This window comes from Chiroxiphia lanceolata, chromosome 5, assembly GCF_009829145.1.
Source record: "Chiroxiphia lanceolata isolate bChiLan1 chromosome 5, bChiLan1.pri, whole genome shotgun sequence".
Classification (NCBI taxonomy): domain Eukaryota; kingdom Metazoa; phylum Chordata; class Aves; order Passeriformes; family Pipridae; genus Chiroxiphia; species Chiroxiphia lanceolata.
The window spans coordinates 4,520,512-4,533,608 of NC_045641.1; the positions used below are offsets into that span (position 1 = coordinate 4,520,512).

At 42.2% G+C, this 13,097-nt stretch overlaps 1 protein-coding gene across 1 annotated transcript in view; it reads left to right on the forward strand.

Annotated features, from left to right (window-relative positions):
- The window catches only part of TAF3 (TATA-box binding protein associated factor 3), a 117,678-nt gene extending 106,743 nt beyond the window's left edge, over nt 1-10,935 (forward strand). The window contains exons 5-7 of the mRNA XM_032688356.1: nt 3,737-3,992; nt 7,932-8,038; nt 8,794-10,935. Of these exons, the coding sequence (XP_032544247.1) occupies nt 3,737-3,992; nt 7,932-8,038; nt 8,794-8,908 (478 nt within the window). The 3' untranslated portion in view covers nt 8,909-10,935. The remainder of the gene's footprint in view (nt 1-3,736; nt 3,993-7,931; nt 8,039-8,793) is intronic.
- The last annotated feature ends 2,162 nt before the right edge of the window (nt 10,936-13,097 follow it).

A 13,097-nucleotide genomic window follows, 5' to 3' on the forward strand; every position in this document is an offset into this window, starting at 1 on the left:
GAAAAATATTATTCTTCATTGTAATCATGGTATTTGAGGATTTTTCTGTCTTTCTGTCCTTCCACTTTAAATTTCATGTCCCTTAGGCTTTTCCCCTTTTCTTTATGTTTAGATATGTTTTCTTGGCTACTGCTGGGCACTGTGTGACAAATCAATATGTGCGTTCAGTGATCAATATGCTGAGGTTCTGTGAGCAGCACAGTTCCTGCTGGCATTTAAAAAGAAACCCAAAGTGAATTTAGGTTGGACACAACCAGCTACAGATTACAATTAATGTAAACCAGTGTTTGCATTAATTCGGGGTTGCTAAAGGTTACCACCCCCTTTAAAAAAAAAATCAACCCTTTTTTTTTCAAAGGGGGTGGTAACCTTTAGTTATGGTTTATGGAGTCTCTTATTGCCACATGTATTCCAAAGGTTTTCTCACACCCCTTTATTCCAGAGGAACTATTTTGATTCAAAACCAACTTTTAACTGACTTTTTATCTCTCAGTGTAGACTATGTTTGTGCTACATTGCCAGGCAAGCAGCCTGCAGAGAAGTGCTGTTCTTGTCTCAGGACTCTTGAGTGTGTTGTTGTTGGTTGATGTTCATTTGTGTTTGATTTCTACAAAAAATACTCACCCAGCCTCAGTTTTAGAGGTTTTGGGTTGGTGTGGGGAAGGAAGTGAAAGTTTGTCTTATATAGCATTGTACATGCAGACCTAGTGATGATTTTGGAAGCTTATGAAAACACATTTGGGAAAGAAGGCAACCATAAATGTATGGTGATGTCCCAAGGTAGAGTTTAAATCCTGCTAGGATTTAAACTCTCTAGGATGTACCCCACTAACAGGAGAAAGAGTTTAAATCCTAGCAGAGATTTAAAGTGGATTTAGATACCAGGAGGATCACATTGAGTGCCACCTACTTGCAGTGTGCTCCATGCTTCAATTTTCCTGTCTGTAAAACGTAGCTCATAAATCCTGCCATCATTTACATAGTGTTTTGATATCAGGTTTCTCTCCAAGTCTGAAGTAACATTAATTATTAGCCGTGGGACTGCTATTTCCCTTTGATTTCTCCCCACCTCCATATTGCCATGTGTGCAGCCCCTTCTCCAGGACAGGCTAAACCACCCTCGCTGAGATTACTCCATCTCCTCTAATGGTGTAGCACAAAACCATTCATTTCTCCACTCTGGAGTCTGAAGTCTCTGAACTTCATTAGCCCAAGGGAGTGGTAGGCCCAAGCGTGCTCCGAAATGCCGATCTCCTGTTTTGATAACTGAGCTCTAAAATCAAGATAAACAAGCTGCCCTATATACTGAACATGTCCTAATTGCACACTCCAAGCAAACCAGCCAATCAATGAGTGTGTGTCGCTCCCTAATGAATATTTGTAGTTTTGGAAGATTTCATGTGGTATTCCTTGCAGCTTCTGCAGTTATTAGCGGAGTGGCTTCGAAGACCCTGTGCAGGGAGAAGAACCTGGCTTTGGATCAAGAAACTCTGCAATTTAATTTCATATGTTAGCTGGGCATGGTCAGTCTTATTCAAATTGTATTAGCTAATACTTCTTTCAAACTGTTTACACTGTGTGCAAAGTTGTGTTTAAAATCCTATTAGCTAATACATTTCTTAGTCTAGACTTGGGGAGGGTTGACTCCCTGAAGAACTCATAGCAGGACTTTGTTTACTTGCAGGAGGTAGAAGAGGGAGGCGGGGAAAGAAGGGGTAATGATGTTTGAAACCATCCAAATGACTTTTGCTGTGCCAGTATTTTGCTTTCCTCACTTTTATTATTGCTAAGAGTTTGTTTACTGAGAGGTGGCTCTCAAGCCATGAGGGTGACTTTGCAAACCATGGGAGTATTGGCACCAGCAAGGTCTTGGGCTTTCATATTGGGAGCCAGGGCTCTCTATGTGAGCAGTGGAAGGAGGAAGGCACAAAAGAAGCATCTGAGTTGGGGTGGCCAGTCTGGCAGGAGCCCAAGGAGCCACACACTGAGACTTTGACTGAACCAGAAACACATCGTGAGCCAAAGAGAAAACTTTCTTGGTAGGAGATAACAGTGGGGTTTTGGATATACCCCACCAACAGGAGAAAGAGCCTGGTTTTGATGTGTAGGTTGCTCCTGTGATGGCCTGATATTAGGACTTCCTTCCTTCTTCAAGTCACAGACGACATAAATTAGGAGTCCTGCACTGACTCACAGTCTAGCACCTTACTGACACATGTAAAGAACCTGAGCTCCCACGTTAGGTACCTGAAGCAGTCAATGGGACATTGAGTGGTGTGAATGTCTTCAGTGTTGCTGATGGAAAATCATCTAATGCCGTTTAGATTCCGCTTCACTCTAAGTTTCTAAACTTCCTTGACTTTGGTTTTCTTCTCCTGGTCACTCCTAGTAGGTCTTGGAAGGTGGGTGTGATGCTGCAGCTGGAGGTTAGGCAGGAATACCAAACCCATTCCTTGGTTTCCTTTTCCTAAGTCTGTTTTTACTATAACTTCCCATAGTTCTGATTTTGTAGTGCAAGTGGCATATCTTGGGAGAAAAAGCACCATTATTTCAGCCAAGCATTAAAAACTGTATAATTCCAAGCCTTTCTCAAGTGATGGCCTGGGTTATTGACTTAAAATACAGACAATATCTCCCGTTGTAGTTGGTGTTGTGATACTGCCTTTGGAGTACCATAAGAGAGTTGCAATAAACTCCAAAGTTGAACGTAAAATTCCCATTGATGGTGGAGCTGGACATTCTTGGTTCTCAGGAGTTGTTGCAATTTGATTTTTGTCATGGTTTTTCTACTGATGTCTCCATTTTCCTTCTCTCAGGAATGCCTAACCTTTCTTTAAAACACCCTCTTCATACTGTCCCATCACAAATCAATTGCACTCCCACAGTTACCATTCAAATATAAATAAATTAATTAAATGATTTACCAAAATGTGGTAAAACAAATAGACCTATCCTGTGTTTTGTTTGAGGGGTTTTTTTGGGTTCTGTTTTCTAAAACATCCTTCTCTTTATGCTTCTAACCTAGAGCCTTATAGTAAGGGCTTTTTCTGGCTTGTCTGTTAAATTGCATGCACATCAATAACACTGTATATCAACAGTCATTAATAAACGTTGGGTCCTCTATGTATCCCCCTTCCTGGGCAAGATTATTCTATACTGTGTATTTACTAGAGCTACATCCTGTCTACTTCAGCTACTCAAGTAAGTAGCAATATTTTATCTGCTGAGTATATAGTGTGCGTCATTTATTTGTCCTGACTAGATCCACTGCTGATTTCATAAACATCTGGGGAAAGAAATACCAAACTAGCAAATATTTGCAGAACCCCCTAATGCAGGATCTTAAGAGGATGATATCGTCTCTCAGTTTGAAGATTAAAATCAGTGCTGTTCACAGCTGATTAACTTTCCTTTCTAATATTTCCCACAAATTGGGCTAATGTAATAAAACTTAACGAAACAAGGTTTAGTAAAGCCACAGAGAATATTTATATGACAGTGAGGCGCAGAGTGGTTCAGGCTGTCCTGGCATTCACTTGGTCATGGCTCTGTGCTTTGTCCTGTAAATGGATGGGTGTAGCAATGACAGCAGTCCTTGTGTTGGGTTGAAACAGCCTCTTTGGTGACTCCAAGGTGATGTGAATTAGCTGCACTATATTTCCTTTCTGTCTAGTCAGTGATGGATCTTTGCTTTCTCACCCACCAACTCTAATGATCCTCATTTTTGGTCCCACAGCGTCATCAGCAAAGTGGTGCCAGCTCCAGAGGCCAAACCTTCCGCTCCCGTGAGCCGGCCCAAAACGCCTCCGCCCGTGCCGTCACCGGTGCCAGCTCCCGTGCACGTGACCCCTCCTCCAGCTCCAGCTCCTCCTCCTCCACAGGCCACCGTCTCTCCAGTCCTGATCCCACCGCCCTCTCCTGCCGTGTCGGCGGCCGGAGGCTCCAAGGCTCCGGTTCGGAGCGTGGTGACCGAGACCGTCAGTACGTACGTGGTAGGTAACACACACTGCAGTCTTCTGTCCCAGTGCCAGGGACATTCATCTCTGGAATTGTTGAGCTCCTGGGTGACTCATCATCTCAAGCTCATGGTTTCTCTGCTTGTGATGTTGCTCTCTGTTGTTTATCCAGCCCTTGTTTCCACGCACATGTTTTGAGGGGTTAATAGCTTAACTAAAACACTACAGCTTGAGCTGACTTTTCATTTGTTCCTAGTTCCGTATTTAAGTTTCTTCTAACAAGTCTACTTATATCCCACTTGGTATTTTCTGCTAACTGAGCTAGAGCACTTATTTTTGGACGAGGAAGTTTTTTATAGATGCTTTCAAAAGTGCTGAATTGAAACCTCAAATGTCAAACTCACCATAGATTTTGCTGTCAGTCAGGTAAAGTACAAAGCCCTCATACAACATCAAGAATTTGACTTAGCCCTCATTTGAAATGTGTAGAGTCCACTAATCTCTTTCCTGGTTTCCTCAACATACAGAAATTGCAAACGTTTGTGCATCTCAGAAGTCTGTAGATAGTTCATTAGTCTACATTTCATTAATGTGTTTGACACATACTCTGTACTTGTCCTCAGTCTGGTGGCATTCTTCATTCTTTTGGAAAAGTCTCCCATCTAGCATGGTGTAGGAGCTACGTTCCCTAAAAGAATGTGGGTATGCCTCTGGGTAGGACTTGGATTGCTGTGCTGCTGTGAGTTTCTGCTTTAGATGGAAGGTAAAATGAAGTCTTGAGCATTCCTGGTCCTGGAAGAGCAGCAGTAACCATTCACAACTGTAGCAGTGTCACCCTCCAATGTCCTGGCAGAATTCCAACTTGATTGGTGACACCTTGCTTAGCTTCAGTGGGTAGCAGTTTAAAAATCTCACCATTTAAAACACCTAAAACTTTTTATTACAGCTGTCTGAGCTTTAATTGCAACTTATAGATGATTTTTTTTTTTTATTCCTGTTTTTATAACAATTCCTAGTGTAAATCTACTCTGCTGGAAAAGGTGCTTTTCCCTGCTGGACTTAAACTGCTGTATCATGTTGCTGATCTCTATTTAAACAGCTGCTCCATTTCACTCCTGAGTTAGTTACAGCACTGGACAATGTCACATAGGCTGTGCATATCTTTAGGGTGCAGGATACAAATCCTCACCTTTGGTATTTCAGGTGTAAACCCAGTGTCACTCTTAAATATTACAGTAGTGTCCAGAAACTTGGAAATTTATTCTAAAAGAGAAACATTTCCTAAATACTTCACTACATCCCATTTTCTTCAGTAAGCACGAAAAGAAATAATTTAAGAGATTATGTTAAAGAAGGAAAACCTAGAACTTTGCCTGGGTACCTCTAGTGGTAACACTCTTAGCACCTTATGGAGAATTCAGAGGACATGGATGCTCCAGGTTATTTCTTTCTTTTCATAGAACCATGGAATCACAGAATGGTTTGGGTTGGAAGGGACCTTAAAGAACATCAAGTTCTAACACACCTGCCATGGGCAGGAACACCTTCCACTAGACCAGGTTGCTCAAAACCCCATCCAATCTGGCCTTGAACACTTCCAGGGATGGAAAATCCACAATGTCTCTAGGTAACCTATGCCAGTGCCTCACCACCCTTATAGTAAAGATTTTTTTCCTAATATTTAATCTAAACCTACTCTCCTTCAACTTAAGACCATTTCCCCTTGTCCTATCACTACATGCCCTTGTGAAAAATAATGTTTTACAACATTATAGTTGAAACCAAGGCTTTTAGGATCACATGATGTGCACAGGCAGAGACACACCTTTATGGGAGACATTTTTAGGTCAAAATGCTGAGGGAGAGGTCGAAGAAGAAGAAAATAATAACGATTATCCTCCTGTATGAAGGGAACCCAGGACACAGAATGTTGACATGGTTTTCCCCAGGTCACACGGGAAAACTCTTTGCAGAGATAAGAGTGGAGCCAGTGTGGCAGAAGTGCACAACTCCCTTCTGCAGGGGAGGAGGGGAGGGTGGTTTTATAGTTTAAAAAAAAAAAGGAAATGCTGTGGGATCTCTGTGTAGGATCAGTACGTGTGCTCTGCTCATGAGCTCTCAGGGGTTTGTACTGACACAGCCTTCAGCAATCCCATCCTGTCGCTCCTTCCACGACCCTTGGCTCATTAAGGAACGAGAAGTTATGCAATATTTTTAGTATCCTCATTCAGCAGCCCAAGTTTTTGTTTAACAAACAGGCAGAGGTTTTGGTGATTACAGACCACCCTGCCCCTCTCCAGCCCCTGAGAGCCTGAGACAGGCATTCTGCAGGGGGAAAAAAATGCTGAAAAACTAAGTTTTGAAAAGTTAGGGTGTCTGTTTTCTAATGGGGCAACATCAAGCAGCTCTGCCTACACCTGGCACAGCCAGTGCCCAAAACAGGCAGCACCAGAAATGGGGTGCCCATGCCTGGGGGATGATGTGGGTGCAGCCAGGTTGTTCAAGCAGGTTGTAAAAGGCTGTAGCCCTCAGCCCAATGTCCCACAGCGCTCCTTCTCTGCAGCACCATGGCACAGCATCTCCTCCCTCCCCAGCGAGGTTATCCCACTAAAATACCTCTGGATCTCTTCACACCAAGCCCAGACACTTCACCTGAGGAGCAGATGCTTCTTTGCCAACTTAAAATGACTTTGGAGATGTGAGATTAGATGGTAGATAGGAATGATTATTGCAGTCAATCAGCTCAGAAATCGAGTTCGTTTTATGACGTTGCCCACTCCATATCGCTGTTGGGATGGGGATCGTTTCCTGCTTAGTATTCCTGGGCCTTGTATTTTCGAGTTTTAAACCACAAAAACATTCAGGGCTTTAAGAGGAGTCAGGGAAGAGTGATGTGTTGGTTGCAGCTCTGGTACATTCCTATTGATTTTTCAGGAAGTGGTGTAAGATGTACAGACCACCGTGTAGTGGCTTTTTTTTTTTTTTTTTTACCTAAGAACATTTGGGGCTTTTCATCTGCTACTTTTTAATATCACTTTTATAAGCTGTGCAGATAGGAAAAAGTTATTGCCTGAGATATGTGTAAATGCACAAAAGCTGAGAACAAAACAGTTTCTGTTTTTGAGATTCAGCGATAATGTGCAAATCTTCATAAAGGAATGATGGAGTCAGGGTAATACCCCAGACATTTTGTACTTTGTGTTGTTAATTGCACTCCTTTAGGTGGATTTTGTGACATTTTGCATGTATGTTTTTACCAAAGAGCTGTTCAAGAAACCACTGGAAGTTTAAAAACACAAACAGTGGGGTCTAGTGGGATATAAACATTAAAAAAATGCATAAAACTCCGAATATGATAAACCCGGTGAGCAGCTGCCTCGCGCTGTAAATGATCTGCCTTTCTTGTTTCATTTACCCTTTAGTAAATTGTACTGTGACATAAATGTCATAAGGGGAATGGAAAGTTACTCAGTAACAACTTTTTTTATATCCTGATCTTATCAGCTCGTTGGAGTTGAAGACTTTGGCTAATAAGTAATGCAGCAATATATACACACGGCGCTGTATATTTTACATGCATATAAGACTGTTGTTATCTTACGCAGGAGGCTGCCCGTGGCTCCTGCTTGCCATTAACAGGGTCGAATTTTAAAAGTATAGACAGAGAAGGAATTGTGTCCTTAAGCCCTGGCTGCTGTGTGTGAATGCCCATGCTTAGGTTGGGTGGTGTAACTGGCTTTACTGGTTTACAGGACAACACAGAAAAATACATGATTTTGTCGTCATGTGCAGTGCAGGAAAATCAATTATGACACAACGCCGAGCTCTCATGATCAGAGAACTCATAAATAGCAGCGCTGGCTGCTGAATGGCTTAGTCAGATAAGCAAGAAACCTTTTACTTTGTTATTTTAATGTCAATTTTCCTGCCTGCTTAGCCCTGAAAACCAGCTAACTTTGCTTTTCTTTGCACCAGATCCGAGACGAGTGGGGTAACCAGATCTGGATCTGTCCTGGCTGTAACAAGCCAGATGATGGCAGTCCAATGATAGGTTGTGATGACTGCGATGATTGGTATCACTGGTAAGTTCCTCTCATCCATCCTACTCTGCCAGTCCCTGGCAGATTGGGGCTATATTATTAAAAAACCTTTTTTTTTTTTTTTTTAATAGTTCATGACGTTGGGAATATTTAAATAGCTTTACTGTGTCCAATTTAATAATCTGGGAGATATTTTTATCTCTGTTGCTCTGAAATTTGAAAAAGCAGATTTTAAGCTGTGAAGGAGAGTTACTTTTTAATTAATGGGCATTGGTGATAACGGTTGTTTTTGAAACTGCTAGGAAATATTGCTGATTCTGGTAATTTTGTGAGAACTACAGGATTATGAGCACAGTGTATACAGATAGACAGTTCAAATTATGAAGCATTGTATGAACAGTAATATAAATGTCAGCTCTTATAAAAGAGTTGGGGTGAATTAATCACTTTTTAGGCATTTTTTAAAAAAAAACCTACATAAAATCATAGGGATTTTTGCAGATGTGTTAAAGAAGCATTTTAAATTTTTTAAATCTAGTCTATTACACCTGAAAGTACACGCATATTTTCTATTAAAATAGCGTTTTTTATCTGAGTATCCTTTTGATTTTTTTATTTGTTTCAAAACAGGAGTTTTTAGGTTTCTGTTAGATCATTGCATTCATTAAGAGAATGATAATATAACTGCTATATTAATTTGAAGGCCTGTCTCCCACTGAAAAGTTGTATTTTTGAGGGGATAAGAAACAGAAGTAACGTTACTCCACTGAGCTGATACAATATTCTACTGCCCACAGGCCTTGCGTTGGGCTGACTGCCGCACCCCCAGAAGAGATGCAATGGTTCTGTTCCAAGTGTGCCAACAAAAGGAAGGATAAAAAACACAAAAAGAGGAAGCACAGGGCGCACTGAGGACACCACAGGGGACTGAAGTCGTGCGGTCGCCGCGGCACCTCCTGCCCTGACTCGGCTGCAGGAGGGATCCATCCTGCTCGTGTCCCCCTCCGTCACCGGCTGTTGGGGTTGTGTCTCTGGAGCGAATCCGGGGCGAGGAGATGCCCTCGCTCAGGAGCTGTTGGGTTCCACAGACCATCCGAGCCCAGGGGATTGGATTTTGGCACATTCTCATGCTGTTGTTTCCCCTCCCAAGGGGAATTTGCACAGAGCGCTGTGAAGACTTGGGTGGTTCCTGGTGCCGCTCCCGCTCCTGTGGCTCGGCAGCAACACGGATGAATGTTGTAAATACAGATATCTGTCCTATTCCTTCTCAATTTGTTATTAAGCCCTCTTGAACCTTTGCAGGAAGGTGCTGAGAGGAGGAGAAAATGTAAATTGCAGTAAGTTGTAAACTGAGACAACCTTCTGGAATGATTTCTGTAGTCTGGATACAGTTCAGCCTCGACTCCTGCTGAGCCAGATAATCATAATGTGGAAATAAAAAGTGGCTGGTAAATATTTTTGTGACGAGAATATATGAAGCTTTTTTCCTTGATTTTTAGTACTAACACGAAATAAACATGTTCAAGCTTTTGTGATATATCTTCTATTTTTAAAAAAAAAAAGTTTCTATTGTGTCGATTTTTTTCTTCCGTGTGAATTTCTTTTGGTGGACCTGTAATATATTTTATACTTTGATTTTTGGTTGATATTTTTTTGTTTGTTTTGGTTTTTTTTCTTAGTCTTTGTCAACGTACCTTTTCATGGCTTGTACATTTCATCGGTGTGTAAAAACACTTCTCCCATTAAAAGATTTTCACATGTGTAAATACCTGATATTTATAAAGTAATTTTTTTTTTTTTTTAATTATTTTGTAGGGCTTGAGGAATTTGGTTTTTTTGTCGTTTGCCCCAAGAATACAAACCTAGCAGCTACTAAAAGCCCGTGTGACAGAGGCCCTGTCCTCATGGCTGTGAGGGATTGGCAAGCCCTGCCCCAGCAGTGCATGCACGAGGAGACGGCCAGCGCCGTAATTAGGCCTCGATTCAGATACTTAAACATGTGGTAACTTCTTAAGAAGTGAGTAATCCTATTGCCTTCAAGGAGCCTGTTCCCACACTTGGTTATACATGTGCTTAAATGCCTTCTGAATTGGGAGCTTAGGCCAGGGGGGCTCTGCACTTCTGGTGGCAGCTACGGCGTGTTAATCTGTAGCTGGAACGGAGCTCTTTTTTTTCTTTTTTTCTCCTTTTTCTTTTTTAACAAGTAGTAGTGAGTTTGCCAAAAGGATCGGGATCGTGTTTAGGTGGGGGAGATGCAGATGTGTTCCTCTGCTCTGTGTATCCCCCTTGGAAAGACCAATAAAGTGAATGCAAATCACATTCCCCTTTGAAAATATGGGGGGAAATTGCAGACAAAAAAAAAATAAAAGTCAGTATTATATAGTGTAGTGCAATGGATCTCAGAGCTAAATAGGAATAAATCTTGAAAAAAAAATGTAGGCCTTTTGGTTTCTAATCAATTTTAGATTTCGTTGCTTAATTTGGGGATATTTCTACTTTAAGCCATGCAGTGGGAACATCTGATGTTGGAGAATATAGCCCTTTAACCTATTGTGCAGATATTAAGAGTTATTTTTTAAATGCATCCAAATTGATATTAACATTAGTCATGTTTATAAAAGTACCAGTCCAGTTAGGGAAATGAGGCTTTGCTGATAGAACTGTTAAATTGCAAATCAGTGGAGATATGGATGAAATTGGTTTATTAAAGGTGCACTGTTACCTGCTTTGTTCGATGCCACCTCGTTTATATTCCGTCCCTCCTAATTACCAGTCAAGAAAGTTACTGGGTTTGACTTTTTATTTTATTTTATTTTGAATTGTTGGCTGTTGCAAACCTGATTTCTTGGGTTTTTTTCCACGTGTAAATGTGCAGACATACAAAATACACCGTCTTTGGTCATTTCTGGTTGCAATAATAAAGAATTAGCTTTTGGTAAGTTGTTTATCCATTTCCTCCTCCTCTCCATGAATCAGAACTGCTCGCATTTAGTCAACTGAATCACTCAGGATGCCATGGGAGGGCCGAACTTGGCTGTTTGGATGAGCTATTTCTGTGCCTGCTCGGCCTTGCTGCCACTGGGCTGGTTTCTGGGTTTTATGATTTTATAAATGACCCCTGTGGCAATAAAACCAAAGCATCATTTTCAGGAGACTTGTGTGGCTGAGGGGATTAGTAACAGGAGAAGGGGCCCTTCACCTCCGGGTCACTGGTTTGAAGCCGGGTTTGGTGCTGAGCCTGCCTCCCCTTTCACTTGTGATGGTGTGTTTCGGGAATCGGGTATAAACGAATAATCAGCTTCCAAAAATAGTTACCCCCTGAGCAGCCGTGTGGCACGGACCTTCTTTACAGCCCCAACGCTGAGCAAGCCCAGCTCCTTCCCCAGACCTTCCTATTTGCTGCTGGAACTTCACAGGTTGGGTTTCTTCCATAAGCTTAGTTTTGGGGGAGTTAGGGAGCAGTTAGGGCTGCTCCCTTGATTCGCTGCTTGATTTTATGGTTGGGATCTGTGTTCTTCGGAATCATCTTAAATGATTTGGGGTTTGGACACTGCCGTCCACGGGAACAGGGCATGGCAGGTGGGCTGCAGGCTGGCTTGCTCAGCGGATGTCATGGGAGAGCATCAGAGCCTCTGAGTGGTTTTCCTGCTTTGGAGTGCAGCTTCATCAAGAGGAACATCAGCTGGGAGCTCTGCCTCTGGAAAACATGCATTTCAATGGGTGGTTGGAGCAGAACTGGTGTAAAGCTGAGAAAGTAAAGAATTAAAGAGCTTTCAGTGACGAGACAACTCCCCATCCGCTGCAGTATAAACAGAAGGCAGGTACAATTTTCCCCCTTTACGGGTGCACCAGGCATAGTGGATTTAAGCAGGACAATGAGGACCGGTAGTAAATATTCCAGAAAAGAGCATAAAAACTATTCTGTGAGAAAATCTTGTTGATTCCTGCCATTACTCTGGGGCCAGATTTTTATCTGGAGCCAGTTGGAGCTGTGTCAGTTTACAGCAGCCCAGGAGCTGCCCACTGGTGCGGCTGGCATTGGGGCTGGGGAGCAGCTCCATTTACTGTGAAACCAGGAGAGTTCCTTTATCCTTTTTATCCCATAAATCCTCCTTTAGGGCAGCCTGTGCCTGCGGGTCACTGGAGAAAGTGGCATTACTGGGTGCTGGCTGCGAAGTGTGTTATTCATTAGGCAAAACTGCAACTTGTTAATGAGTTTTGCACCCAGGAAGAAAGCATGAAGTTGATATCAAGACGGTAAGCACAAAGCTCAGAAATGGAAGAAACCATCTTGACTACTGGTTTTTGTTGGAGAACAGAGATACAAATGCACAGCATCCATCCCCAGAGTAATGGGAATGCACTTTTCCCAAGATAATCTTCCTTCCAGGCTGTATGTCGTGCTCAAAGCATCATTTCTCTGCTTGACAAGGTGTTTCTCTTCTGAAGGTGTCCGCAGCTAAGTACAGTGAGGATCTTTATGCTCCGCAACTGATTTGTGATTCCAAATGTCCTGGAAGAGAAAGGGAATAAAAAAACCACCCTGAATCGGAGGGTATCAGAGCCTGCTGACTTTGTCTGGGCTTTCCAGAGATAAAATATAGTGTATTACTTCACTGTATCACCTAAACCTTCTTTGTTCTCCTTTCAATAGGACGATTAAACAAAGACCTACTAACCAAATTAAAGTATAAAATGAACGCTGAGATATGGAAACCTTGCCAGGAAGAATGTTAATGAATGAAGTTCACTAAAGGCATGCTGGCTAAGTTTTCAATACAAATAGTTTTATGGCCAATCTCTTTAGATCATAGCAGTTTTCTTTAGAAGTTTTAAGTCTCGAAAGTAGATGAGTTTCCTTCACTGGGGAATGAATTAGATAATGCTCTGAATAAACTCCCTCTTCGCCGTCTTGTCAGTCATGCTGCTTAGGAAACTCACCCTTTCTTCTGGGGACTTTCGGATCAGCTGCAACCTCAAAAGTAGAAAGCTGCTATTAATCCATGTGTGCTGTACGGCAGAGGAGGCTGTAACGGGAGATTTACAGCCAGCAAACAGCTCGTACCTGGCTGATGGGAGCAGGAGCCATTAACTGTGAGCT